This window comes from Papilio machaon, chromosome 22 (genome assembly GCF_912999745.1).
Source record: "Papilio machaon chromosome 22, ilPapMach1.1, whole genome shotgun sequence".
Taxonomy (NCBI): Eukaryota; Metazoa; Arthropoda; class Insecta; order Lepidoptera; family Papilionidae; genus Papilio; species Papilio machaon.
The window spans coordinates 5,944,637-5,966,287 of NC_060007.1; the positions used below are offsets into that span (position 1 = coordinate 5,944,637).

At 36.0% G+C, this 21,651-nt stretch overlaps 1 protein-coding gene across 2 annotated transcripts in view; it reads right to left on the reverse strand.

Annotated features, from left to right (window-relative positions):
* LOC106713883 overlaps nucleotides 1-21,651 on the reverse strand; it is an 85,690-nt gene that overhangs the window by 42,799 nt on the left and 21,240 nt on the right. For both annotated transcript variants that reach the window (XM_045683606.1, XM_045683605.1), the window contains exons 2-4: nucleotides 5,700-5,761; nucleotides 379-475; nucleotides 156-300 (exon numbers count right to left, since the gene is read on the reverse strand). In XM_045683606.1, the coding sequence (XP_045539562.1) occupies nucleotides 156-300; nucleotides 379-466 (233 nt within the window). In that variant the 5' untranslated portion in view covers nucleotides 467-475; nucleotides 5,700-5,761. The remainder of the gene's footprint in view (nucleotides 1-155; nucleotides 301-378; nucleotides 476-5,699; nucleotides 5,762-21,651) is intronic.

Here is a 21,651-nt window from a genome sequence, read left to right on the forward strand (position 1 = left end):
ACTCCACATCGAGTGAAAGTAATAAGGACAGGGGAATGATGATGATGGTGATGATGCTGATGATGATGATGGTGGGAAATATTTAAAAACACCTGCATAAAACAGTGGTAGACTACTGAGTACGTAATAAAATGTAGCATCACGTGTCAACTGACTTCCTGCGCGCGTGCTTCTCAGCATCAAGCAATTCGCTAGTGGAGCTGCTCTTGGGATCGGGGTCCGGGTGCGGTGTCCGCGCGGCGCTGCGCCGCCGGAACATGCGCCGCAGCCCCCGCAGGAACCGACCAGTGCGCCCTTCGCCTGGAAAAAGGACATCACTATTAAAGACAATATACAAGAGAGAAGCAAGTACCAACATGTGACATTTATAATAGTTACCATTTGAGGTGTGCTGCGGCGGCCGGTAGGGCGGCTCCAGCGAGCCCTCGCGCACGCAGGACATCAGCCCCGCGCCGCCGCCCGACATCCGCCCGCCCTGCAACAACAATAATAACATGTTACAACCAGCTGCAGTAAAAGAGGTCAATAACCTAACAATTGAGCCAATATCAATGGCACAAGGGTACACACAATTATAATTAATTAAGATGACTAGTTAATTCGATTTCGAACCAACTGCTCGACCACTTAGATACGTAATAAGATAGTCCCTTATACTGAGTGCACACTAGCGGCCATTACGATTCTGAGTTTGTAGCAAGAAAAGAATAAAAATCCAATGATATTTCACTTTTAGACACCGGACAAGTTTAGAAGTTGATGCGGGTAAAGCGACGTTTGCCCACTTGTGCCGAAGGCCAAGGATCTTTTAGATCGCTGCCCCAACGGAGTAGGTTTTGGGATAAAGGACTAGGGTACAATGAAACGAACACACGTGTAAACTGCGAAAATAATCCTATCAGAACATCTATATATATAAAAGAAAGTTGTGTTAGTTACACCATTTATAACTCAAGAACGGCTGAATCGATTTGACTGAAAATTGGTGGGCAGGTAGCTTAGAACCAGAAAACGAACATAGGATAATTTTTACCCCGTTTTCTATTTTTTATTCCGCGCGGACGGAGTCGCGGGTAAAAGCTAGTTAATGATAAAATCCTTTTATAAACCCCTCCAATGATAAAAGACAATTAAACCATTAAACAGCAATGACCTAACGTTATCATTAAACCGAGTTCCCGCTACCTCTCAAGGTCAGGGTCTGCGCAATGAAGGTCAAGGACATTGTGCCGATCGATACGGATGCTGCGCGAGGGTCCCGCGAGGGAGAGCCACGTAGGAGCGAGATAGCTATGCTATTAACACGTGATATGAAGCCACCCGAGAAAATGATCCTACATTACATTTAATACTAGGTTTTCTAACCGTAGATGTTTTTAGACATTTCATCTTAATTTCGTTTAAGTGGATGTTAGAGCGTCGGTGGCTCAGGGGTTAAGCACTTGACTTGCAATCTGCAGGTCCTGGGTTCGAATCCCGCCATGTACCAATGTGTTTTTCGATTTTCGATTTACATATGTAGATTTATTCGACGTTCTTACGGTGAAGGAAAACATCATGATGCTGCACATATCTGAGAAGAAATTCAATGATATGTGTGAAAGTCAACCAACCCGCACTTGGCCAGCGTGGTTGACTATGGCCTAGTCACCCCTAACTAAGGCTCCGAGCCCCTCGGTGGGGACGTATAGTGAGCTGATGATGATGATGATGAATGTTTAGAATACAAGTAACAGTGGGCGAAATTTAAAAAAATATATAGTTTATAAGATGACAAGCGAGCAATTGGCCACCTGAATTCGCTAAAATAGCAAAGCGTGTCCAAAGACATCCGCAGTTGCAGATGCGTTTCTTAATTATAAACGATAAAGGGAAAGCACGGAACGAAATTGATTCCCCTTTCTATTCCTTTCTTACTTTCTTTATAACAAAAGGGTGGAAATGGAAAGAGGACTAAAATTAGGCCTCCGGCACGCACTCACATCTGACTGTACGCGGAATTACTTCCACTTGATGCCTGTCTTCTGTGTGGTCGTAGCTAGCCGGCCCATTAGTACAACAGATGTTTTTGTTGCTGGCGTATACCACTGTAATATTCTGGTGTCCATTAAACCTGGTAATTCAAATCTATATTGTAAAATACAATTTTAAAGATAGAATAGTTATATATAACTTTCTTCAACAAGCGTAAGCTACTGGTGTAAAGTCGCGGCACATCGCTAGTTATTGTATAAACAAAGATGGATTAAATGTTAACACAGGCATACGTAACTTGTATTGTGTTAAGCCGCAAGTTGTTTACGTTCGGAAGGCTCCGTCGAGTCCCGTTCTAAACGGATTACATGTGCCTTTAATACGATAATTCTTAGTATATATGTATATATACATTTATAAGATAATTATTTATAATTCTAACTGCTGCATTCAGGGTAGTTAAGTCAATCGAAATATTTTCCGGGCACGTTTGGTTCAAATTTAACCGATCTAAAATTCAATCAAAGCAGACATCGAAAAATTTATTTTTTAAAGGGTTATCGAATAATGTTTGTACTCCATCTTACAAATATGTATTATAAAAGCGAATGTTTAGATGGATGGATGGACGTTTATTTGTATGTATCTCCGGAACAGCTTAACGGATTTTGATGAAATTTGGCACAGATGTAGAACGTAGCCTGGAAGAACACATAGGCTACATATTACGTTTTAATGCCGCGCGGACGGAGTCGCAGGCGACAGCTAGTTTCATATAAAACACGAAATAATTTTAATATCAAAGGATCGAATTCGAATTTCGGTCGAACGAGTTCTATTATTTAATTCTAGCTTTGTCCACAGACTTTAGTCGTAGTATTCATTTCATGTATACGAAATCAGTGAACTTTGTCATGTGACAGTTGGAGTTTTTGTAACAGAGGACGCGATGAGCGGTCAAAGGGTTACACAACTTGCAACCCGACTTAATAAGATGTTGCACAAAGTTCAGTAACTGAAGTGTTACATGATTTGGGAACTGGGTTTGCGTGTAATACGTTATTTGCCATTGTTAGAAGTTTGGTTTATTTTCTTCGAGTCAGTCATCACATATTGCCTTCGTAACTGGAAAAATATATACAGGTAATAAAATATGTCTACTTTTTTTATTTCTCATTAAAATCTGCCACATGTTACTGATCAATTATGAATTTCGTTCGTTTATAGTTTTGGGATGTTCAATATTTCATGATTTAATTCTAGTGAGTTAATAAAATGATTATACATATTATCAATTTTACTTAACCCATATAACTTTATATATTGCGCGTTTATTTGGGAGGAAACTCACTTGTTTTATATGTTTATTATGTATCAACGTAACGTTAACAAACCTCTGGAAACTTTAAACTACGTCTGACATAAATATTGACAACAAAAACTTAGTTGCTTGTTTCTTAATAGATAATTATGAAGCTTATTGAAGAATGAATGCCACATATTAAAAACAGCATAGAACAAACAACAATATTCAGGTTCAACAGATTTGTCCATACAATCGATATTGGATGACTTGGATTACGAGTAAGCGGTCACCTGTATACGCCGAAATAGCACAGCGACCGCTGCCCATTGGCCTACCCACAAATTAGATGCGAGTATCCACGGAGGAGAGGGCGCACAGAAAGAATCCTTATGCATCCCGTCCTCTGTCAAATCCACTTCCCCTTCCCCCACAGTGAAAGATTACAAAAATCCGGCCTCCGGCACCACACTCATCAGACGAAACGTAGAATTGCTTTTACTTCACGCCTGTCTTCTGTGTGGTCGTGGTATTTCACCGAGCTGGCCAATTTGTGCACTTGTCTACTGCTATGAAAATTTGTGATTATGCGACGAATTTCGATTTGTGATTTCGTTTCTAAAGATTAGTTAATGTATAAAAGCTGACAAAACAAGTAATCATAGTATAAAATACAAATCGTACGCCGCGTCTGTACAACTTAATATAGGTATATGAAACATTTCTTCGCTTGTTAAGAGAAATAAAACACACGTGTCCTTTAAACAAAGCCAAAAATAGCCAAAACACCTGGTTTACATTATACAGTGGTGTTTGGGAATTCCGATTACCCGGTAAGGGGGTCAAGGCAAACGGACGTACAAACAAAGTATGGTTTAAAATACATACATTTTAATTGTAAATTGTTAAGAATATTTTCAAGGCTCCAATGCATATAGAAAATAAGTTTTTAAGAAGAGCCATTTTAGTGTACATTCAAGACAGAAACATAATTGAAATTAGAATAGTAAGACAAGAGTAATATTTGGGTATATTTTTTGCTATTAACAACTCTATAGATTTTAAAAATACTATTAACTAGCGTTCGCTTTTGACTTTGTCAGCTTAGAATAATTTAAAACGCTAATTTCCAGGCAAATAGATAGATTACAATTTTGAATATAAGATTTTCGTACATCATGTGTACGAATTACGACATTTTTTTTCTATATGTAATAGACACTGCAATTTTATTAATTACTAGCTTTTACCCGCGACTCCGTCCGCGCGGAATAATAAATAGAAAACGGGGTAAAAATTATCTTATGTCCGTTTCCTGGTTCTAAGCTACCTGCCCATCAATTTTCAGTCAAATCGATTCAGCCGTTCTTGAGTTATAAATAGTGTAACTAACACGACTTTCTTTTACATATATAGATAGATTTTAGTGAGGAAAATAAGTAGTAAGCTTTGAATATTTAACTGAGAGCAGGTGTGTTCGTTAGAGTTAATAGGTTGAATCCATTTTATGTCGAGATGCTAAAAGCTTCCGAGTCAGGCGGTCGTTTCATCTAACGCGGGCTTTTGTAAAGTAATTGTTTTCTATTTTCTAAAATAGAGTGGGAATTTATAACAATATAATCCAATAAACTTTTCAATTCTTTTTATCATAAAATTTAATCATTTATATATGTATATAAATAAAATTTGAGAAAAAATAATCATATTTAGTACACATGATCTTTGTCTTTACGTGGCTCATAACAAATAAACAATTTTTAAAATTTTTGTCTGTCTGTCTGTCTGTCCACAAGGCCACGTTTGTTTCGGATAATCTCCGGAACGGTTGGACCGATTTTGACAGAACTTTCACAGGAAGGTAGCTGATGTAAACGGGCATATTATAGGCTATTTCTTTTCCCTGATCTAACGAAGTTGCTAGCGACCGCTAGTTTAAATTTATGTCCATTATAATGTAACCATCTGTAGGTTAAAAAATATGGTCCTTCGATTCGTATTTTTCACTGGAGTATTATAAGGTTAAAGACAGATTCTTAGTTCAATAAATTACTTAATAAAGAATTGCTTGTTTTGATATGTATTTTAATATCTTACACAGATTATGTTACAAGTTACAGATAATACAAAGAGGGAACAACGTAAAGGAAATGCTGTAACCGCGAATGAAATCTGAAACTTGTGCCCTTTACTTTCTTATTACCAGGGTTACCAACTGTAATATAACAATGTATTTTTTATTACATAGACGATTTAAAAAAGGGTCCTCTTAAACTTTGTAAATTTAACTATTAGTACATAAGAAATTCTAAAAATAATGTGTAAAACATTTTCCGTAAGCAACTTAAATTGAATAAGTTCTACTTAATACATAATTAACATTAACCTTGTACCATAACTTAGATTTCAGTCATTGATAACTTACCCGTTGGTTTCAGGGATGTGTTTGGAACCCGGTTGCCATGGCGACCGGCGACCTCGCGCGACCTGCCAACAAGGAAACCATTTCAATACTATGTGTGAAGACTTATTTGAAGGTGTTACTTACTACTGTATACGTCACCGAACGTTCGTAAATTCCGATCCATTAGAATTTGCCTAGGATTCACGAACGAGCGGCTTATATGATCTGTTTGTGATATATGCACGACAAAAAATTACTTCAATTAACTCAGCAGCATGATTTATGCTGAAATATCGAATATCGCAAGCCAAAAATATGTTATTTTATATTTTTTATGAGTATTATCCATTCAGCCTCGTAACGCCCACTGCTATGCATAGGCCTCCCCCAAAGACCGCGACGATGATCGGTCCTGTGCCACCCGCATCCATGATACTCCCGCAACCTTGACCAGATCATCGGTCCATCTTACGAGAGGCCTGCCCACGCTGCGTCGACCTGTACGTGGCCGCCATTCTAGTACTTTACATGAGTATTAATTTAAAGTAAATTAGTGGAAGTGTACCTTAAGAAAAAGGGCAATAAATTAACAGCATTTTGTGTTATATGACTATTATCTACAACACAGATCGCGAACCAGTGGTACCAACAATGACATCGAATATTATAACCACGTTACTGATCACAACATAAATTTTGCACAACAATAAACTGTAAATTTCTTAAAAAAAAAAGTAAGGTTGATACGTAAAGGTTCACCACACCTGACCTACATCTAATTTAATTAGATAGATAAAAAGAAATCCATTTTGTTCACAGTTTCTCTTCATTAGTAACACAATCGTGAGGTTCTAATAAGATTAACTGTATGTCACTTCGTCTTTGTTTTTTATTTAACTAACACTCTCTAAGATTTATCTTTTGTTTCATTTGTTTACTTAATCTTAAGTTCATTTCCAGAAATAAATAAAATAAAATGTTTAGAACCATCTTACTGCCTTTTTTCGTATGTAGAGTCTTCACAATGTGTAGTTACATATCTTCCAAATAACTCTATCAGCTGTCATATCTAAATTCACTCCCATCAAACCAATATCCTTTTTTAAACCTTCCATAATTTCTTTTAAACATAGAATAAATATTTTTAGTATTTTCATTTAGTTTTAATTTAACTAAAAAATACGTTATTTTATAATATTACAAAAAATATTGTGTGACAAATTCAAAGGTCACTGTAAATTAATAAAAAAATATATTTCAAAATGAAAACAACGGAGACAAAAGCACCACCAAAAATTGTAAAGTATAATGTACAACTCGGTAACTTTATTCAAATCCGGATCTCTCTGAGCCGTAATTTGTTTTTCAATGGCCGCGAACCATCGAGTTAGACGCTGGCTTTAGAAATAAGAATATTCACGCTCTGAAAATCTTAATTACGGATTACAATGACGTATTTTGCCAGATGACGTCTCAAAACGGTAAATTGAAATTAATCTAAACCTCTCTAAATTTCGTTTAAAATTAAAATTGTGTTTAAATCTTCTTATCTATATATATAAAAGAAAGTCGTGTTAGTTACACTATTTATAACTCAAGATCAGTCGAACTGATTTAGCAGAAAATTGGTGGGGAGGTAGCTTAGAACCAGGAAACGGACATAGGATAATTTTTACCCCGTTTTCTATTTTTAATTCCGCGGGGACGGAGTCGCAGGTAAAAGCTAGTTACTAATAATAGATAGACTAAAAGATTCTCAAGAGATAGAAAAGTGTGAGCGAAGTCGTCGATAAAAGCTAATAAATAACTTTGTATACCTAAGCCATAAAATATTGGACAATTGAGTACTTATGTATTAATAAAAAAAATATATAGGATCAACTATACTTAAAGTTTGTATCTATGTTTAAGGTCTATTTGTGTAATATAATATGTGCCCAGATACACTGATGACCTAGATCCGACGAGCTCGATGTCACGCTTCGCCGATTCCCAGCAGCCCGCGGCCGCTTTCATCATCAAATATACTTTTAATCCATTCTTAATTAATAAGGTTGTTAAAAGAAAATTATAACCGAGAAAAGGTAGTTATAGTAACATGATGTGAAAAAGTATTACCTTCTGCAATAGGTTGCGACTAGAGTAACCATTATTATAAGCTCACTACACGTCCCCACTGAGGGGCTCGGAGCCTACTCTAAGTTGATTAGGCTATAGTCAACCACGCTGGCCCAGTACGGGTTGGTTGACTTCACACATATCATTGAATTTCTTCTCATATGTGCAGGTGCACGATGTTTTCCTTCACCGTAGGAACGTCGGATAAATGTACATATGTAAATCAAAAATCGAAAAACACATTGGTACATGGCGGGATTCGAACCCAGTACCCGCAGATTGCAAGTCAAGTGCTTAACCTCTGAGCCACCGACGCTCGAGAGTTGAGAGTAACCATACTGGGACCTAATATGACCAATAATGGGAAATTTAGTATTCACAATTTGGAGAAAAAATAAACCAGAAAAGAGTTCAAACCAGTAAAGTTTTGACTAGTGTTTTGAGTTTGACAATGTCTTTTTTTATTATTACTACCTAAAGTAATGTTATCTATATATCTATATATATAAAATAAAGTCGTGTTAGTTACACTATTTATAACTCAAGATCGGTCGAACTGATTTAGCTGAAAATTTATGGGGAGGTAGCTTAGAACTAGGAGACGGACATAGGAACTTTTTTATCTTGTGTGCATTTTTTTTTATCCCGCGCGGACGGAGTCGCGGGTAAAAGCTAGTTATATATAAAAGAAAGTCGTGTTAATTACACTATTTATAACTCAAGAACGGCTGAATCGATTTGACTGAAAATTGGTGGGCAGGTAGCTTAGAACCAGGAAACGGACATAGGATAATTTTTACCCCGTTTCTTATTTTTTTTTTATTCCGCGCGGACGAAGTCGCGGGTAAAAGCTAATTTTTAGCCGACTTCAAAAAGAAGGAGGTTATCAATCAGACTGATTTTTTTTTTTTTAATCGAAAGGAAGTGCTTGTTTATATTATAAGTTGGGAAACAAGTAAGCGGTAAGTAAGTAAGGGAAGTCGTCGAAATTGCAAACGACCGCTGCTCATAGACATCCGCAAGTGCAGATACGTTGCCTACCTTTAATAGGCGGAGTAGGAGACGCACAGAAAGTGAATATTTCCCCTTCCAATACGTCTCTTCCCATCATTTCCTTATAAGAAAAGGGTGGGAAAGGAAAGAGGACTACAATTAGGACTAAGGCAGGTATATGATCGATGTAGCAGAGCAGCTGTAGCAGTTATAACGAGTTTCTGGCAAACGGGTATCATGATGATGACATCGATTTTTGGCCTCAATCGACAAAAGTGATCTCAGTTTAATTTACCACCAATGATACATGTACTTTTGTTGTTTTATTGTTCTTTTGTTTTTTTATAATAGCTACAAGCTAGTGCTAGGCTACATAGTAGCCATCTAATTTTTTTTAGATACATGTGAATGCTGTGTACGCCTGTTATCTCTAGTTCCTCTGTTTTTATTATCTGTGTGTTATTTGTATCTGTTTGTGCTTGTTGAACACGTAATTGGTGTACCTCTTAATAAATAAATAAATGTGGCAACCCTATTCGTGTCCCTAGCTTTACGCTTGCGAGCTCATTTTTTGCATGAAGCCATTGAACCTCTTTTACTTGTACCGCAATCTGCGTCATTTGAATCATTATTGACTAAGCAATAAGGTACACTTTCATTTGTTCTGTGTTTTTAATAACTTTGTAAATGTTTTCCAACGCAGTTTTATATTAAGTTCAAGGTTTAATGCACCGTTTGCTTAGAGTTTTTACTTCAATAGAGTAAAAATTCTATACTAATATTGTGATGTGATATTTTTTTTACATTATATAAAAATAACCAATATATAAAATAGATAGTACAATTTACTTACTAAGTTATAGTATTTCTAATAATATCAAAGTATAAACAGGTACCGATTAGTTTCAGACCTGACGGAATTTCTTCTTCATTGTAAGTAATAAATTCTGGATTCGCTGTTGTTCTCCGTCTCGCAAGCATAAATCTATTAAGTACTACTTTTTAACAGTGGTAGACGCCAGCAACAACAACATCAGTTGCACGAATTGGTCGGCTCGCCCAGTGAAATGCCACGACCACACAGAAGACAAGCAGGAAGTGGAAGTAATTCCGCGTTTTGTCTGATGAGTGTGGTGCCGAAGGCCAAATTTTAGTCTTCTTTCCCTTGCCACCCTTATCTTTTAAGGAAAGGATGGGAAGGGGAAGATTTGATGGAGGAGGAGATGCATAGGAAGGTTAAATATTCCTCCTTCGTCGATTGAGGGTAGGCAACGCATCTGCAATTGCGAATGTCTATGGGCAGCGGTCGCTTCATGTGGCCGCTTGCTCGTTTGCCACTTTGTAATATAAAAAAAAAACTATTTGTGAGTGTAAGCCTTTTTCTGATAGTGTTCAATGTTTAAATAATTTTATTCAAGTGATTAAAATTATTATTTCACATACAACCTCTTTATAAAGTTCAGAATCTGCTTCTAGCCTCTTATGGTATGTCTGGAAGGCCTCACGTTAGCAATAAAGAGCCTGCCTCTGCCGAGTTAAGTGCATTGAGCTGGAAAACCTTCCGCTGGTGTACTTACTGCTTGTATTACGATGCTTAGGGTTGCCAAAATAGTAATATTTCATTTAAAAATTAATAGAATTTTAAAGGCAAAAGTTGACACCAATTTTTCCTATTTTTATGTAAAAGTTAAACGCAATGTGGATGCAGCATTACACTTTGTTTTGTACAAGTCTTTTAAATATTCGACATACCTTTATTGGACTCCTACTTCTGATATTTAAGTTGAGAAACATTTGGAAAATTTAAATAAATCAGAAAGTCGAATTGCGTACATGACTCTTTTTTTTAATAAAAACCTTTTTATAAAGAACTTATTTGTGAATAAAGAGGAAAACAAACAAATTGCATTTATTAACAAAGTTAAACATAATTTGAATAGGTGTTTTTGACAACCCTAAAATAGCGGGATACTGAAACTCTTAACGTAGATTAAAATAGATGTTGTCAACTCGTTGCGATCTTCGTCTTGTACCTTTTGATTTTCAACTTGGGGATATTTTCGTTCGCTTCTATTTTGTCTTAAATCTATCTAAAAACGTTGTATATTTTCCTAAGTAAAGTTGACGTCGTTTGAAAGCCTTTTTGTAAGTGAAAATCTGAAACCAATAACTAGAGATGAGTTTATAAAATCACTTTCAAAATTAGGACACTGTCGTGTCTTGTCCTAACAATAATAATCCGTCGAATCACATTTATCAGAAAACTGTATGAAAACATAGGTTTAAATTTTTTTTTTTTTTTGTTACGAGTTGGGTACAGATTTTTCATTTGTCTCTAACAGTTGGACTGTTTGTGAATCAGTTAGTTCACTGAAGACCAAGCAAGGGTATAGGAGGCTGAGAAATATCGTTACTGAATAATAGCAGGGGTTCAGAAGTTGAAGCATTATACAATCAATGGATTCTACGAAACCAGTAACATTTGAAAGGCATCTATTAGAAAAAAAAGTTTGGGAATCTCTGAACTCATTAAGAAGGTCATTTTATTTTAATACAAAGATTGTTTAAATACGAAACAATATGAAGACATCTCGGTCTTATTCTCACATATTAAGGTCAGTAGAATTACGAAAAACATACACAAAGCGTATCGTATTAAGTTTCGCAATGTTTTGTTGGACATAATTTTAACCTTGTTAAAAATTTTAAACGCTCAATTTATTCGACAAAGTAGGTTTATTAAATGTTAAGATCTTAAAGCGATTTTAATAAATATTTTCTGTTTTCGATTGATAATTTATTGAACATAAATTAAAAAAAAACATATACTTTTGAATGAAGAAAGATACCATTTTCGACGAGGTATTTTGTTTTTGGTACGATGTCTAATAAGATTTTCGTATTTAAAACACGAAGTTTCAATTGCGTACAAACTTAGCTAAGTATTAAATTAATTTATTTATCTAAAGCTAAAACTAACTAGTAAGTTCCAAGTTAACGAATGGATTAAACATGTAATCACATCAGTAGCTGTACGAAAATGTGTTAATGGTTTAAATAAGACTTTCTATTATTTTTTTAACAGATGGGTAGAGATTTTTCCTCTGTCTATGAGTGTTCGTCAAAATCAGTGATTCACTAAGAAACGTCTATGTACTATTGTGAGTACTTTTATTAGATCGTTTTTTAATAATTTAGATAATTAATGAATCAAGAGCCAGACTTTGGTAATCCAAAACAAACACAAAATTAAAAAAACGACAATTAAAAAAAACTTGAATATTTCAATTACTTATTAAAGTAATTGAATTGGGAATCTAATTTCGCACAAACAAAGTTAAAATGGCGACCGTGACTATTGATTTCTAAACGTAATTACTTAGTCAAGTTCGACATTCGATTTGAATGTTTGCCGGAAGGAAATTACGAATTGGAAACAGTTGACATAACAATAATAACTTTAGTTTGGGAACTATATTTGAACTAGCTGTCGCCCGCGACTCCATCCGTGCAGAATTAAAAAAAAAACCTAGTAAGTAGCCTGTGATCTTCCAGACTATGCTCTACATCTGTGCCAAATTTTATCAAGATCCGCTGAGCCGTTTCGAAGATATCTTTGAACAAACATCCATCCATCTAAACTTTCGCATTTATAATATTAGAAATATGAGCATTATAACAGTGAGTTTTCACTGCCGAAACACTCACATGAAAACATGTTGCTATCTCAGTTTTCTTAAGAATTGACAGTGACAACAAGTATTTCTGTTCCTTATTTTCTGAGTAAACGGGATTAAAATAGTTAACCTACTAAGTCCAATACAACGAAGCACTTTAAAGTTTCAGGAGTTGAAAAGTTTAACTTGTTAAGCACACTTCCGTGTATAATTTAAGTACGATGTTCTTGTTTCAGATGTTTAACATTATTCTAGTCTCTATTTTTGTAGTAGATGGCATGACAAAATTAAAATAATGGAAAATTTTTGATTCAGTATAAGTTAAATTGTTTAAACTTTCGTGAGACATAACAATAAATTATTTAAGAAGTGTGAGATGCGACGCGACCGCGAAGTTCGTTGGACCCCCGACATGTCCGAAACTAGTGCCGACACCGGACGATCACACGTTAGTAAGTTCAAAAAGGTGTCTCATCTACGATAATACATACTATCAATATGTCATTGTCATCTTTACCTCACCCTTGCGACAAGTGACAGATTTTGTTTAGTATAACGGCGGTTCTTTGCTTAGTCCTTATCTCTTTAGTCAAAGACAAGTGTTGTTTGTAGTCCAACAACTTAGTCGAGTGTTCAGCGTCGCCACATGTTCAAGACGTTTCAAAATAATGTACAATCAGGCACGGACAGCGCAGGTGCAATTACGTGAGGAATGCAACACGAGCGCGCCGATCCTTATGAATTATTTATAGTAATACGATAACCATAACTTAAGGTAATAATAGGATAATCCATTAATACCACAAGTTACAGTGAAGAGTACACGCAAATGCTTACTGCATTGCATTAAGTAAAAAAAACACATATAATATTTTAAGGATGTCGAATATATTGAATTTTGCTATAGCTATGAAACAAAACGAAGAGAAAACGGGTCAGTGCAAACTTCTTTTGGTGTTTTAAAAGAGTCCAAATTTTGTAAGGTAATAAGGTGTAGTAAAAAGCTTTATAATTTCTGCTGGAAATGTTATTAAAATAGTGAATTTAAATAAAATCTAAAATATTCATCAGGTAATGTTCAATTGGGACCATTATTGAAATGTACAAATTAAAAAAATAATCATGTCCGAAATTTATTAAGTGAATATTGTCACCCTACAAAACAAGCTATGCACCAGCTCTCTCACTTGAAGTTGCAACAGCTCGATCTCGGTTATAATAAGAACGGTACAGAAATAATATCAACCACTTATATATTCAATATACATTTTGTACATACATAAATAATTATATCTTAATATTAAATAGCACAAGTAGAGATAAGCGATGTTATTCTACCCAATGTTTTCTTTAGGCTGATCACCATAAAATATTCATAACTTTACAAGATATTCAGAAATCTAATTTATAGTATAACTAGGTGTCGCTCGCGACTCCGTCCGCGCGGAATTAAAAAAATTACGTAATAAGTAGCCTATGTGTTCTTCCAGAGTATCCACATCTGTGCCAAATTTCATCAAGATCCGTTGAGCAGTTCTTGAGATACCTTCAAACAAACATCCATCTAAACATTCGCATTTATAATATTAGTAAGACATAAAATTAGTTAGCACCAATAACCCATTGGTTTAGTTGCGGGCATCCGATCAAGAGGTCGAGAGTTCAAATCCCGTTTTTCAATTATTATAAATCGTATCCTAGCAAAAGCCTTAAGTTATTGGAATGGCTACATTGAATATTTAGGACATTTCAAATAAATCAAATCAATAATCCGAAAATTTTGTTTTCTCTCAATCTGTCTCTTAACAAAATTAACCTAAGATCTTATAACATAGGACACATTTTTTTAATAACCGTATATAAGTGCATAATAGGAAAATGTACCTGCAGAGTTCTAATTCAAGTTCCCGTCTCACTTGACCGATTAGAGTTCCATTGAACTTTATTAAACAAAACGACAATATGTCAGGCCATCGTCAAAGGTCAATTAAATGCCAAGTAATAAATACGATGTTAAAGAATCAGAAAAACTTAAATGTAGATAGAAAAACGATCGTCATTTTTTATATTTACCTGTTAGCTTTTATCAATTACTAGCTTTTACCGGCGACTCCGTCCGCGCGGAATAAAAAATAGAAAACGGGGTAAAAATTATCCTATGTCCGTTTCCTGGTTCTAAGCTACCTGTCCACCAATTTTCAGTCAAATCGATTCAGCCGTTCTTCAGTTATAAATAGTGTAACTAACACGACTTTCTTTTAAATATATAGATTTGCATTTCATTTGTGCTTTCAGAGGCATTTACTAAAACAGACAGTTAAGGATCACTTAAAGACTCTGAGTGCGATAGTTAAACTAAACAATTTTGGTCCTTCGTAAATTATTGATTTTAAAGACTGTTTCAGACGAAATAAGTTAGAGATCCTCTTAAATATTTCAGCCAACAAGAAGTTCAGCATACATTTTGACTATCTTCACTAACCACTGAAGTTAATAAATATTTAACAAGGTAACTAATTAGCGACATATATTCACAGATCAACAACTTAAAAACTTAATTGTAAAATCATAATTTCTGAAGTAAGATGTACTCCGCCTCTTTTCGGGTTATAGTTCATACCTAATAATAAACTGTAATTAGTGCATTTGTACCGTCTATATACCTAAATGAAATGATTCAAGATTTACTCTCTCATATTTATAATTTAATGGTCGGTATGGGAGCTTCCTCTATATATTACCTAAGATTGTTTCTCTTCCCAAAACTACAATCATGAAACTAATGTGAACAGCATTTGGTTAGAGAAAACTGCTTAGGTAGGGTGGTGGTAGTGTCCAAGTTTTGCATCTAGCGTATGTAATATCACTTAAATCTAGAATTGTATGAGTTTTCATTTTCTCTGAAATACCGTGGAACTGTTCGACCGTGAAGTCCTTATTAAGAGACATCTCGTGGTTAGCTAATTTGTGATTCATTAGACGTGAGTTTCCACTGCACAACACTTACACGAAAAATATCTTGCTATCTCTATTCTTTCAATGAGAATGAAAAGGTTGACAATATGAGTTTTCAAATTTTGGTTCGAATAATTGCCCTACCACAAAATTTATACAATCTATATTATAAAGCCATCTCACTATATATAGTTATTTAAAAAAATCCTTAGTTCAATTGACCGTGAACATAATCGATAACAATGTACAAAAGAATCACAAAACCGGTCCACATACAGAGCGAGACTAGGGTGTCAATACATTTTTGAAGAAATACGGAACTAGACGTAAACATAAAAATAGTAATGTATCATAGAATTGTCGAAGTGATGCATCTCATCACGACAACTGCATAACTTTCTAGTATTCATTAATAATAAATAACATTGCCTTTATATTTTCTTGTGAATCGCTTATATCTTAAGCGAGATATGTCCAGATAAAAATAAATTAAAGCCATTCGTACTTACTCCTTGAAAATTAAAATTAGTCCTATTACTTAAAATGAATAAGACTGTCCTAGAAGGTATAAAATATTGGTCACCCTTCATGAGTTATGTTTACGCGCCATCTACCGTGAATATTGCCTACAAGATTGCGGGATCTCATTTCCAAGAGATTTTCCAAATTATATGTTATTACGCAATTTATATTAAAAAATTAAATAATTACGGGTGAAGCTTTCTTTCAAATTGGATCAAAAATATATGTGACCTTGAAAATCCGTGTCTTCATACCCCTGTACTGTACATTTATTTATAATATGTATTTTTGTATTTATTACTACGAATTTATCGAATCTTAGCAAAACATACTAGATAAAAACCTAACTGAAGGTATATAACTTCAAACTTTCGTGGTTTTTACTAATATACTGTTCGTAAGAAACGGGATAGTGGTCGCCGAATCAGAAAGAAGTAGACCGATACGGCTATCTTTAACATTTTTTTTACTCTGTGACCGCACAACACCAGTCAACCCGTGAACATGGCGCATGCAACTGTGCCGAAATATCGGGAGCTCAAACAGCCTAATCGTGGTAAGAATCCCGTTTCTTACGAACACTAACTGAAGGTAAATTTCCACTTTTGCAGTATTATTCAATTAAAATAAAGAGATAAATTAATGTAAAACTACAATACCGTATGAGATGTTCCAGTGAATGCTGTTTACATAAGTTTCTCGGCGCGACTGAACCGTGAAGCGTTACTGGTGCCGCTTTCTCCTGTCCGCTCTAATGGACATCTCAAGGATAGAATGGACATTGTATGTAAACTATTAATTAAATTAAATAACCAACAACTAACCTGATTGTACTATAATTCCGGGATAAGAATAGAAATCGTCTCTCTCAAACAAAACAAACAACAGTAGTTTAGGAACGCTAAAGAGTCAAACCTATACATTAAATCGTACCTTAATGAAATTTGCGGTCATATGTCTTATAGTTTATATATGTTTTTATTTATTTAATTGAACCTTTTGATTTATTTTAAATCAAAAAAATAAGTTATCGTTTAAACTTCAACGTTTATTAACCTTTCAGACATCTCTCATGAATCATGGTCTTTATTAAGTAAGCACTTGAGGGTCGTTAGCTAACGAGCGAACCCTTCCCTCTCTGAATGAGTCAGCGTTGAACGTGCTACCACGGCTATTGATTCGATGGTGACCAGTTATTGGGCTACAGGGGAGACGAGACGGTTTATTAACAAGTTCCATAGAGATTTTTTTATGTTTAAACTTGCCAGGTGATTCGACATTGAAAGATGTCAATGTGGGAGAGATTATTAACAGAAAGTTAAAGGTTAATGAAATTACATACTTTAATATAGTACTAGGAGTTGGCTTAGGATCTATTTCCCCACGGACCTGCTCGGTTGTCCGAGTGGGCGGAGAGGTGAACTCCGACGTGGCGCGTCCCCGGGTGGTGGATAGGGGAACGCCCCGGCCTTCTGCCGGGGTAGGGCTTCGGCCCCGCGAACCAAACACTGGTAGGTTAGCTAGGGTAAGCTAGGTTAAGTAGGTTAAGTAGGTTAGGCTGCGGGTCCCTTGTGGGCCCGCAGAAAAGAGGGCGGCGCTCGCCACAAGGCGAGCGTCTATTAGGTTAAGTTAGGTTAGGCGGGCCCCATGCGAGCCCGCACATTAGGTTAGGCTGCGGGCCCCTTGTGAGCCCGCAGAAAAGAGGGCGGCGCTCGCCGTAAGGCGAGCGTCTATTAGATTAATTAGTTATGTAAGTTAGGTTAGGGTGCGGGCCCACTTGTGGGTCCGTACAAGAGAGGGCGGCGTCTCGCCGCAAGGCGAGCGCCTTTTAGGGTTAGTTTAGAGTAGGCTAGGTTAAGTTAGTTAAGGTAGGTTAGGGTGCGGGCCCACTTGTGGGTCCGTACATGAGAGGGCGGCGAACCCGAGCTGAGTAACTGCCCTTTTCAGGGCAGCGAAAGGTGAGGGTGAGCCTTGAGTGTGGTGGGTGGCGCGGCCCACTAGGGTCGCGGCCGTCGGTCGGGACGTGGGAGCACGACCTCGGTAGCACTCTGCTTGCAGAGCTGTTATGCGATGGCGTGTGATCCTGCGTCCCATCGCGTAATCCCGGTGGCCATCACCGGGACCGCGGGCCCCTGTCTTGATCAAGACGGGGGCCAAGAGGTGGGTCTCTATAAACCCTGGCGGCACCAGCGGGGGAGGCGGGGATTCCGAACCTGCATTGCACGGTGTCGTCTTGAGGAGCGCCTAAGGGCGCAGAGAGGGCCCCTCCCGGGGCGGTCAGTGGGGCGTCGCGGTGGCAAGCTCACGCGATCCCGTGGCGCCCCACAGTATGGCCATGAGGGAACAAGGAGGTTTAGTGGGTATGCTCCCATTCGGGGAGAGAATCTCACATAACTCGCGTGTCTTCCCCGAGGCACGGAGTATGCATTAAGCATTCCTCCTTGTATAAAAAAAAAAAAAAAAAAAAAAAAAGGATCTATTTCCACTGGGTTAGCCGCACGATTGTCTCGTGACGCAAGAACATTATGATGTGTATTTTTTTTACAATTTCACGAACATTCTTTAAGTTAATAATAATCTTAATTTAGGTTGGTACAATATTACAAAACCACAGACAACATATAAATATGCGAAAATAATGAGATTAGTTGGCCACGGAGCGTATAATTAAATTTAGGGGAATCTAGTTATGGAACGTCCATGACTTTGTCAAAGAAAATGATAATATGGCTTTAGGGTATGAATTAGGCATATTAATATATTAGTTATTTAATTGTAAAAACTGTTACTAAAGTAATCTTATCTTACTAATATTATACATGCGAAAGTTTAGATGTATGGATGTTTGTTTGAAGGTATCTCTCGCACGGCTGAAAGGACCTTGATGAAATTTGAACAAACATGTAGAACATAGTCTGGAAGAACATATAGGCTACTTAATGTAGAATATCCGATCTATAAAAAGAATAGTTTCTGAAATTTCCACAACACAAAATAATTAAAATGCAGATGCACAGATAAACCTACACTTTCATTGTTACATATCCCCCATTGACACTGACGCTCCAGTGAATTAAATAAGTTCCGTGATACGTGAGCTGATTGTACAAGGTTATTGTATGTCACCTTAAACTTGTCAATATCTACAATTTGTTAATCTCACCACATTGTACCAAAAAATTACACTAATGGAAGTATACATTGTGCTAAAATGAGAAACTGTTTAATTGTCTAAATCAGGCATCCCCAAACTATTTTGGACAAGTGACCCCTTTTCCAAAATGAACTGTTACCTCAAACCCCCATGGCCAAATTACCTACTTTTAGGTTCCATTATTATTATTTTTCATTTTGACTTAGGTCAATAGAAGAAGACAGAGTTAGCAATGCCCCAAGGGGTCGATACCTATCGAACTACCACTTCAGAAGTTTTGTGACCACTTTGGGAATCCTTCACCTTATTATTAAGTGGCAATAATGAAGACGTACTCGTTAATTTTGTTTGACGAATACGAAATAATGATTTATAAGTAAAAATAAAAGTTAATTTGAAATACATTAACACGTAATAGTGTGATTATAAACTAACTATATTTACAGTTTTACGGTAACATAGTGACAGTCAGTGCGATACAATGAAATGATTCACATCAGTGCGCGTATTGCTAACTCTCGTCACCGCGACCTTGACTACACAATGCTGCATAGACAGTACGCCGGTTGAATAACTCAGAGCATTGAAAAGTACATTCCGAAAGATACTTTTTAAATTATTGTTTTCTTCAACCACAAGATGCCCACGGCTTATAGGCCTCCACCAAATAACAAAGAACTAAATTACACAGAAGACAGGCGTCAAATGGAAGCAATTCAGTGTACAGTATGATGTGTGTGCGTTTCATAGGCCTAATTTTAGTCATCTTTCTCTTCGCACCCTTTACTTATAAAGAAAGGATGGGAATGGGAAATAGATTTGATAGTGGAGGGGAAATGTTAAATCTGTGCGTCTCTTCAAATATAAAAAAATTGCCTTTTTCTCGCAAAATGTAAGCTTCTTATGAACATCGTTAGCAGATTCCGAGAATATGGCGTTTGACGATATCGTGTCAAAGTTTAGGAAAGGTTTATTTATAGATAAAGTATTTATAACACAACAATACGATGTTTAAATAATAAAAAAAGAGAAATTAGGTAATAAACAAAAAAAACCGGCTAATTGTACACCTATGTACACTCAAGGGAAGAATACAGATCTAAAGACTGCACTTTTCAAAATCGATAAAGATTGAATTACTGCAAGTTATTACTCGTGGGTTTCTGAGACCAATATGTTTTGTCAAAGATAATGATAGGGATTACGATATATTTTATACAGTTATTTTGGTCTCAGAAACCAACGGTAAGTATTGGAAATGTGATTAAAAAAATTGTTCGAATCATGTTTTTTTTTACTAATGCAAATATCTTCAATTAAATTCTAAAGTCTGCTTTTATATAGAAATGTTAGTTGTCAGAAATATGTGAGCGATGTAGGTTAGGTTAAAAAGTTGGTAGGTTAGCAGGGGTGGTCTAATGGGGACGTTTCGCGACCCGCTAATTCGAGTGCCAGACTTTCGGCCCTCCAACACGGAACCCGTAATGTGTACAAATTAAAGTTGCCATACATTTTGTTTTTAAAGACATTTACAAAACATACAGATTTTCAGTTTTAATTAAACTGTTCAGTTAAAACTGAACGTTTGTAGCTGCTTAAAAGTTGAATGTAGTTTGTGTGATTTTTTTTACCTACACAAATCAGGTTACACAAATTGAATAAATAAAACTATGCTAGTTATCGGCGTAAACTTTCGAAAAATTCAAAAATGGAACCCGGACCTGTATATTAGTTATATTAGATGCTTAACTAATGTGCCACCGGCGCGATGTGCAATTAACAAATACTACTGCAATAATATTTTTTCCGTGGTAATATCCTGCTTTCAATATACCCATGGCCACTCTACATCAGAGATGTATGTCACCGAGCTCCAGAGCACCATTACTCTCACAACTGGGCTTCATATTCCTGGCAATACGAATGAGATAAATGCCATTTAAACTTTTAATTCCAGATTAGAGAATGTCAGTTTTCTAATGTACTCTTTAACAGACTTTAAAAAGGAGGTTCTTAATTTGTCTGTATGTTTTTTTTCCCAATGTGAATACTTTTTGGTCGAAGGATAGGAGGTAAAAAATTATTTGCTTTTTATAAGTTTGTAAAAAAAAACGTTATTGTGACGCAGATCTTTGTGACATAGGTTCAAAGTGTGTGAATAAAAGGATCCAAATCTAATGAAACAGAATCTCAGTCGTTCTCAGGGTGTCATAGCAATCAGTCGCTTCTTGATTTTTTTATTACAAGTTAACTCAACTTCACAGGTCTCTAATTCTAATAACTGTACTGAGTAATATTTATTCCGCTTCCTATAAACATCCTTATACAGTAAAAAGTATGCATTTACTGATTTCCTACATTTGTTTTTGTACTCGTTATGGCTGCGATATAAGATATGTCCTATACAAGGTAAGATTGAATCTGAAAATAAAAATGCATACTGCATAGAAATGATAAAGCTGTGTCAAGATTATGCCAAATAAAAAAATATAATCTGTATTTACTGTTATGTAACAAGCGTCATTATTTTATGCCAGTTAGATGTTTGATAAAT